Raw genomic sequence first — 9,725 nt, 5'->3', positions numbered from 1 at the left:
TCCAGGATCCTCCTTTGCGACTCCCCCCAAGGATCCACCCCGTGTTTTCCTCCATGCCTCCCAGCGTACAGCCCCGAACGTCACCCTCCCTCCCCCTCCCCTTAGCAACAGAGGCAACATGGCGGCGTCCAGTACAGCAGAGCATTCTCCAGAGATATCGACGCCGTTAAAGATACCGAAAACCGAGGTGCCATCCCCCGAGTCGGAGGATTTGAGTGACAGTAATCAATACCACTCCAACCCTTCGACGCCTAACCGCTTCTCGCCTCTGAACGTATGCTCGGGGACCGCGGGCCGGACGGCGGCCTCATCCTCCTCCAACAGCTTCACGGCTTGCCGGGGAATGTCGTGGACCCCGTCCGAGACAAACGCCCTCATCGCGGTGTGGGGCAACGAGAGGCTGACGGAGGCGCGGATGCAGCAGCTGGAGGTCGCGGGCACCGTGTTCTCCGGTAAGGCCCCCCGGGCCCGCCATGTACGAGCGGGTGTCCAGAGCCCTGTCGGAGCTGGGATACGAGAGGACCCCATCCCAGTGCAGGGAGAGGATGAAGGTAAATAAGGAGGCAGTCCACCCTCCATCCTCCATCCTCAGACAGGACCGTCACTGGTTGTTCACCTGACATAATGTCATGACGTGCTTTAAGTACACAGCACACTAACATGTAAACTATGACACCTCAATGGATTTTTAGTTCAGTTATTTCATCGTGATGATCCTCAAATTAACATCATTGTTGACGTTCTTTTTATTTACAACCACATTGCTCTATCAGGGTGAAATCAGGACTTAACTAAAGCTTTTATTTATTCACTCATTCACAGTGTCACCTTCCATGTAACAGATCAAGATCACGTGTCATCAGAAGGAACAGCCATATGTTGTGTACATATTCCATATTAATATCACTTGTCCATGCATTCTGCCACCATTGCCTTGTGTCTTTTCCTTTTCAGCATCACTGTATTTTAAATATCAAAATTTGAATAACGTGGACAAAAATGAGCAGTAACAAAACGATTATTACGTTACGATAGGAGGACAGATGGTAGGAGGACAGAGGACATAAGATAGGAGGACAGAGGACAGATGGTAGGAGGACAGAGGACATAAGATAGGAGGACAGAGGATAGGAGGACAGAGGACATAATATAGAAGGACATAAGATAGGAGGACAGAGGACATAAGATAGGAGGACAGAGGACTTAAGATAGGAGGACAGAGGACTTAAGATAGGAGGACAGAGGACATAATATAGAAGGACATAAAATAGGAGGACAGAGGACATAGGATAGGAGGACAGAGGACATAAGATAGGAGGACAGAGGACATAAGATAGGAGGACAGAGGACATAAGATAGAAGGACATAAGATAAGAGGAATGACTGATACTGTCTAATGTCCATGTTCTTTATTCCTCATAAACTTCTCTCAGAAATTGAATTTATTTTGTTGACATTGTAGATTTGTTTCTAGTGATATTAATGACTTTATAGTGACATTGATGTTGTAAACATAACTGTAGAAACAATATTTAGATATATCTAAATTATAAATAACTTCTAATACTGTTCTGGATTTATTTGTTTTAAAAATTATATAAACCTTTTTAAAACAATGATTTAGCAGAAGAACCAAGTATTGATAAGAGTAGCCCCTAGTTGTACTAAAATCCTGAAAAGAGAACTCTCCTACCTGAAGGCCACCGTAGTTCTCTACAAACCTGGACAGGAGGGCTGAGCTGAGGGGTTACATTGGTTGCAACCTGCCACAAACCCCTAGATGCCACTAAAACCTACACACTGTCCCTTTAAAATTTGAATTCCAACAGGTTGGCAAAAATTCGAGGTAACAAAAGGATCATTATGTCCTGCAGGAGGTCAGGTTTTCTCATCTAAAGCCACATATACTGAGCCCAGACACCACGCTTCATTCTACAGTGAGGAGCTGCTGCTCCAGAGAGCAGGTCCTGCACCATTGCTCTCCTTTTAAGGTGACGCTGCAGCTGTGACACATCTGTGGACACACCATCGTGTTCAAACCTGTCTAAGTCAAGTAACTGTTGTCACCCAGCAGCTTCTCTGTTTGAGGAAAGTCTCTCTGAGAGCAGGATCAGACAACTCTCTTTGAAATCCAAGCAGTTTAACAGAAGTGTATTTCTTGAGGCTATTTGACTCTTGAATGGTAAACTGGCACCTCATGATACATTTAGTCTTTTTACTTTATGATTGTCTTCATGGTATTTTGCATATTTTACCATGTTTAGGTTAGGTCTTCTGTTGTTTTAACTTATCTTTTATTCTCATGGTATTTTGTATATCTTATGTAAAGTATTTGATGCTTTTATTAGTAGTATATTGTGTGGAATTAGTTCATCAAGGCAAATTTCAAACCAGTAAAGTTTACTCATCTCAAGTTATTTTTACAAGCAGACCATTTTCATACCTAATAATGTGTCTGTTTGGGAATTGATGTCAGTCCTTGTTTTCTGAACCTTTTATTGAGCTTTGTTAAGGTTAAGATGATGTCATAAAATTTGACATTACCTCGTCCTTGCGATGTTTCTAAACAACTTCCTGTTTGCAAGAAGTGCTGAAAATATAAAACAGTTTAGAGTGCTGCAGGAATGACTCCTAAAATCCAGGAAATGAGTCAGCATTTTTACACTTTGGGTTCCATCATCTCAAGTCAATGTGTTTGTGGTTAGACGTCTGAAACAGGTCTGTTGTTAAAACGTCCTCACTATACTCTCGTCCTCCTTTAGCTTAGTGCTGAAGACGTGAAGTCATGTGACCGTGGTGGAGTTCCTTTAGAGCCTAACGTTAGCTTTTTACTTCTGCTGACTGTAATCACGCTTTAAAAATCATAAAAGTGGTGTTCATATGTGGAGATTATCTTGATGACAAATACGTGCAAATATAAACATTTGTTTGCCACACAGATTATTTTCTGCTAGAAATCCAAAATCTAATGGAAACACTTCTATTGATTGTGGAAGGAAAATAGTCTGTAGGAGTGGCAGCGACCTGTCAATCACTGTGTAGCCCCGCCCTAAAGCATCCCCTGCTTTATGGTCTGTTTGACTCTAAATGGACCATCATTTCCAAAATGAACATCATGCTGTATTGAAGAAGACTTGAAACTAGAGATTGAGACCATAAACTCATGTTTACAATGTTTACTGAGGTAATAAATCAAGAGAGAAGTGGAGTCATTTTCTCATAGACTTCTATACAACCAGAGGAGTCGCCCCCTGGTGGACATTAGAGAGAATGCAGCTTTAACACATGCTTCACTTGGCAGAGATGGAGGTTGCCGTCTAGGAGGGAACCATTGGGATGCTAACTTCCTGGTTTGCCTACAAAAATACATCATCCCTGCAGCACTCTGTTGAGTCAATCATGTTCGCTAACCACAAATAGCATTGTCAACATTTCTAAAAATGCCTCCCATTACCTTCACATTAAAATGTATTTCCTGTGAAGCGATATCTCTACTCCTTGTGAGTCACTACTCTGTAGAACTGTCCCATCAAACAGCTGAGCGAATCCTCTATTCATCCCACCACCACATACAGACGCTGCGGCGCTGCTACAGCCGCGTGAAGGAGCACGGCATCGGCAAAAGGAAGAGCAGCTACACCATAGAGCAGCTGGAGAAGGTGTTCGGCCAGGGAGGCTGGGACTCCCAGAGCTGTGCCCCGGTGCTGATCAACAGCAGCGGGCTGTATCAGGAGATGGAGTCTGACAACAGCACCCTGGAAGACTTCTCCCAGGAGGACTGGTGCAACCAGGTGCTGGACTCGGCCTTCCAGGAGGGGGACATGGAGACTGGTGAGTGTGTTAGCAAGGAGTGGGCAGATAGCAATGAAAGACACGGAAATATTGAGTTTAAGCTTGTGTGTGCGTGTGTGTTTTTCTCTCTAGAAGAAATCCAGGGGCCTAAAAACCGAGCTCTGCAGATTCAAATCGAGCTGTCAGAACAGATCCAGTAAGTCAACTATAACAAAGTGAAGTGAATATGTCTGATATAAAGCTATGAGCTGTAAGTTGTGAATCATGTGAAACTCTGTAATGTAATTCCTCTGGATGGGATGTGTCCCAGTTAGTTCTGAGGTCAGGACTTGCTATCCCAAAGCTGGTTAGTTACAGATGAGGATGGTTTGAGTCCATAAACATACAATAGAAGAAAGATGAACTCAGCTTTAAAATATTCATAGAAATTAGTTGGATTTTAGTCATTTTCAGATCTGTTCCATGTGCAGCGCTCCTACCACGAGGAGTCACAGAAGCCATCTCCTGTCTCTAATGCATTATAATCTGCTCATAGCGCTCTATGATTATTGTTATAAGCACTCACGCATATTCATAATGCTTTATAACAATAATCTTAACACTTATACGGTCAAGTATTATAATACTTCGTAATTGCTGGTCACTTACTACCATTACTACCTTATTATCATTCTCATAGTTGTAATACATTATAATCTATAAAGTTTTTTTCTAAAGCTTATGTTTGGGCCCTTTATTAGACATATATAATATATTTAGACTGGAGAGGGGAGCGAGGGGACTCGAGCACCCCATCATTTATATGATGTATTCTAATCACCGTTATAAAACATTATAATGTGATACTTAGTTACTCTAAGTGGTCAGTGACATTACATCTATGCAAGAACAACACTGAAAACATTGTAAAAGTCATTTGTACTTGACTTAATAGAGCAAACTTAGTCACACCAGTAGGTCGACAGGTGCATGAGAGAAAAGCTGTGGTGAGAATATGTTCTATACAATCACTTTATACTATTAATAACAGTGATTGTAATGTGCTGTGAAAAGATAATAATGTGATACAACTATGGGAATTCTATATCCTTGCAAAGATACATTGTCAGTAAGTGACCAACAATTATGAAATATTATGATACTTGACCTCATAATTTGTTATAAAATCCTTTATTATGTGTTCAGACTACTGTAATAATGCATTATGAATATGTATGAGTGCTTATTACTATACATATACAGTGCTATAAGCAGATCATAAGGCATTATAAGTAATGTATTGGGGCCTCTAGAAGTCACCCCAGAGCTTTTTAAACCCTGCTCATGAGGGCTTTCGGGAATCTCCACCTTCTTTTGTGGTACATTTGTACTTTCGCCCCTATTTACTGTGTCAAAGGCCATTGAATAGTTCATAGAGGTTAACAAGGTGCTTTTTGTGCTTTTCACAAAGGTAATAGTGATTTATTGCTGCGTCATAATTCTGTACCCTGGGTTCTCTGCAGGAAAAGGGAGACGATGCAGACTGTGATGCGCATCCTGGAGTCGGTGCAGCTGAAATGGGAACACTTCCAGACATGGACGGAGTTTTCTCGGCTGCACCTGTCCAACAAGCTGGCCATCTTCGGCGTGGGCTACAACACGCGCTGGCGCGAGGACGTGCGGTACCACTATGCCGAAATCAGCTCGCAGGTGCCGCTGGGCAAGAGGCTCCGCGAGTACTTCAACCCAGAGAAGCCCGAGGGCCGCGTCGTCATGACCAGGGTCCAGAAGATGAACTGGAAGAACGTCTACTACAAGTTCCTGGACATCACCATCAGCGAGGCGCGCTGCCTGGAGCTCCACATGGAGGTGGACTGGATCCCTGTTTCCCAGTCCAGGGCGGCGGGCTGCGGCAAGAGCACATCCCACTACCTCCTTCCTGGGGACATCCCCAAGGCGTACGGACTATACGCCATCGGCTACGAGGCGGCGTCGCCCTTTCACGATGCCGCTCACACCTTTCCCTGGGGCGACGGCGAAGACCGCAGCTCGCCTCGCCGCGAGTCGGAGAACGGAGCGCACAGTCAGGCCGACGGAGAAGGTCCGGAGAGGTGGGACAGGACTAGGTGTGAAGTCACTTACTGCTACCTGGGCATAGCGGAGGAGAGGACCATACAGCAGAGTCTCTTCCAGCACTTCCAAGGCTCCGGCAAACACTACGCCCACGGCGAACCCTCTGGCGTGACGCGTTTCCTGCAGGAGAACTGCCGCGGTGGCATCGCGAATCAGAGCGGGGACGGGGCCGAGGACTCATCGCAGCGTTTTGCCATTTACATCAAATTCATCGAGGTGGAGCTGGACTTCCTCTCGGCCGGCTCCCTGCTGGAGTGCCTGGAGACGGCCGTCGGCTGTCCCTTGAAATACAACAACAAAGAAACGTCGTAACAACACTCTGCGTTTCGCTTGTTGTATCGACTAAAGATACGATTAGCAAAGCGTTCCAGCCAGCGAGGCAACATGAAAGGTGATTCTGTCTGCTTCCACGCATGGATGTGTGCAGGAGTCTTTTGCAGCCTATTGAACTGATTTCTCATCAGACCCTCATTAAGTCTAAAAAGAGTGACGATAAAGTGGATTTATTGTTCAGAGATGCGGGAACGCTAACTTAAGTATTACAGAGCTGCAACATCCAAGAAGTATGTACTTATTATTTAAGGCTTATGTGCACTACAAAGGTTTCTGCTGCTCGTTTAGTGTAGATAAGTATTGCCTCATCAGGGAGCATGGGGTTGGCTAGGTGACTACTGCAGCATGCATCCGTCTACCTCAGTAGGATGTAGCGAACAAGGCAGCAAGCGGACCACGGTCTGCCTTTACTGTGACTGTTGAGCTGCGGACCTGAACTCAGAAAAGCATGGAAGGGTAGCGTGCTGGTTTATGCCTTATGTTTTTGCACGTGTTACCGGGCTGCAGCTGGGGATGCTTCCATGCAGATCGGGTGGTATCGACCAATGCGGATACCTGGGAACGCTGGGTGCACTAACACAACCGCCGGTTGGGCGTGGTTTCCTCTCCATTTCAATTCAGCACAGTAAACCACACGTGCCGCCTGATGCCGACCTGTCACAGCGGCTCTGTGCAGCCGGTAAATATAACGCCACGTGTGCTGACGGCGCTGTAAATAATGCAGACTATTGGAAACCTTTCTCACGCTGCTTATCATTCATTATCTGTAGAGATGTTCTGATACCTGCACTTGCGTATCAACCAATACAGAGTATCGATCCGATACCAGTGCTTTGGAAAGAAAAAGATGCATATATTATTCTGTTTTACGGATGTGATATGATGCTATCATTGATGTATGGCCTGGCTCAGGTTAATCCTTTTCTAAAACATGAACAAATACATACAGAGAAGGAAAGCCACTTTCTACTGAAAAATCATTTCAATAAATACATCTAGAAATAAATAACAATTCCTTGAATAAATTGTTAAAGTGCAGCTGCGATAATACTACAGTTACAGTACTAAAAAGTTGTGCACGGATTGTTTTTGTCATGATGGTTGGTATGATAACGTGGCACCTGACCGGTGCACAGGCTCCCGTACCGGCCGATACCCTCCCACATGTTAAGCTGTATCGCAGGCGTTTTCTGATACTGGGCTCTGTGAAGATTCAATGAAACTTCATCACAGCACACTGTACCACCTGCTGCTGTGTGCTCGGCCTCCTCACTCTCTTTGTTGCATGGTCTTTCATAGCGCTCATGCACATTCACATGCCTGACTAGCTCGGTGGTATTTAGAGTGAGATATTGTGGAATAGGGCATAATTCATTTACTCCTTGTGTTGTTTGTGCCATGGTATCAGCTAGAGAAGAGAAATCCCTGATATTAAGCCGATGTGTGTTAGAGGTGTGAATCTTACTCACAATTACATTTTGATTCACCGGTCAGCGACTCGCTGGATTGGATGCATCGCATCGCATCCTCAACATTCAGAGCTACTGCTCATGCCTACTTCTTCATCAGTTAATACAAGCAGTCAGATAAACCTGAACTCGCTTTTTATTTAGAAAGTGCTTTCAAAAAATCTGACTACAACAGTCTAATGAAAAACCAGCATCTGTGTGAGCCACCTCAGTACAGAAAGATGACTAAGCATAAATTGCTATGCAGGCCATTCCAGGTGTGCTGTAATCTACAGAAATAAGGACTTCACATAGCAGCTCTAAGACGGCACTGAATGCCTCTGAGGTTTTACACCGTGTGAATTAGCCTAGCGGCGAGCGATGCTTTCCTTACTCATTGCTCTTATTTGACTTGGTGAACAGAACAACACCATGTTTGAACTGCAGCCTGCAAGCACATTTTTAAAAATCCAACATTGTTGAAACAGAACAGCTAATAATCGTAACAAGTGTGTGAACACCGTCTCTGTGCAAAGCTCTGCCCTCGGTGAAACGCCTGCGGAGGGAGAGAGAGAGAAAGTATCACGATGCGTCTTAGAATGGACCAGTGTCCACCGCTCTGTGATACGTATTGGTGGGCAGATCTTTGGAGCATCTCGAGCTGCAGCACTGGGGTTATTGGTAACAGGAGACCAACACACACACTCCTCTCATGGGTGTACACCGGGCCTGGAGCACTGAGCTACTTCTAGTCAGGTTCAGACATTAATCTGCAGGGGTAAACTCATCCTCGACTTGTAACTCAACTTTATGATATGATTCCTGAGGTTATGTGCAATGTGCCAGGAGAGGACTAGTGTAGAGAAGAATCAGAAAAGGGAGAAGTCCATATTGAATCTATATGAAATCTACCTTAAATATCTATAATGTGTATATATATATATATATATATATATATATATATATTTAAAAATATCGATGTTCTTGAGCATTCCGGCTTTTGCAAACTTGCAATGTTTATTTGTTTGGGTATACAGTATATGAAGATGAATATGATATTTTCTATTTTATTGGTTGACACCACGTCTTGTATGCGATTGTTTTGAAGTCACCGTCTTGTATGTTTACATGTTTGAAAAAACAATAAATGGAGCGCTCACTGTCATGTGACACACGGTGAGAACGGGCTGCTGGGTGTTTGTTTGAGCTCACATTAGAATCTGATACATGTACAGCTGCATCATGCTGCCCTCAATCATGTAGTATTCTATGTTCAGATGGAAACCTGTAGTGGTGCAATACAAACGTCCAGGTTCACCAAGGTGACACACTGAAGACGTCTGATGTTTCACAAAAAAAGGCGGCATAAATGCTCCACAAACATCTGTAGCATCATCGTTTTATTCATATATTAAGATGACAAATGTCTGAGGGCGTAATTGGGCCATTTGGTAAAGAAAATAAGAATAATACGGAGCCGGGTAATATTATGGGAAAAAACTCTGAATTGTAAATTGTCAAAATTGTAAATTTATGAGAAGAAAAAAATGTTGATGTTCTCAAAGATTAAAGTGGCAAATTTAAGACAGAAAACTCACAATTTGCAAGATTACATATTGATTACCTCAACTCAGATGTGGACTTTTCATAAGGATGTCAACCTTCTGGTATCGAATGACGATGTCCTGATTATGGGAGGAAAACCTTTAAGAAACATTGCTGAGCACGTTGCCTATATGGACAGAATAATATTACATGTTTATGTGTTGTCATAATTAAACATAATGGAAAACCTAATGTCGATACAGCACACTGATAAACAAGATAATTAAAAAATGGTGCCTCATGTGAGAAAGGTTGGTGACCCCTGATGCAGAGCATCAATCCCTCTGTGATTAGAAATGTCAGAGGATGAAGCTGCAGCAGCTGAGGACCGTGGTGACGCTCGGGACTGTAACTCACCCATGTCACCAGGAGATGGACACAGAGAGCTGTTGCTGAAAATCCCCACACAGCCGAGTGGAACTGACTTCAAGTCCT

The 9,725-nt window shown here is 43.8% G+C and overlaps 1 protein-coding gene across 1 annotated transcript; it reads left to right on the top strand.

Annotated features, from left to right (window-relative positions):
- On the top strand, positions 1 to 7,521 carry msantd2 (Myb/SANT DNA binding domain containing 2). Its single transcript, XM_031871649.1, is given in 5 exon segments — positions 1 to 460; positions 462 to 551; positions 3,576 to 3,831; positions 3,925 to 3,988; positions 5,295 to 7,521. Coding segments are annotated over 5 exon segments (1,674 nt in total). The 5' UTR covers positions 1 to 118; the 3' UTR covers positions 6,217 to 7,521.
- The last annotated feature ends 2,204 nt before the right edge of the window (positions 7,522 to 9,725 follow it).

This window comes from Anarrhichthys ocellatus, unplaced genomic scaffold (assembly GCF_004355925.1).
Source record: "Anarrhichthys ocellatus isolate YVR2014 unplaced genomic scaffold, GSC_Weel_1.0 scaffold59, whole genome shotgun sequence".
In the NCBI taxonomy this organism is placed as follows: Eukaryota; Metazoa; Chordata; class Actinopteri; order Perciformes; family Anarhichadidae; genus Anarrhichthys; species Anarrhichthys ocellatus.
This window is presented reverse-complemented; position numbering and strand designations above follow the sequence as displayed.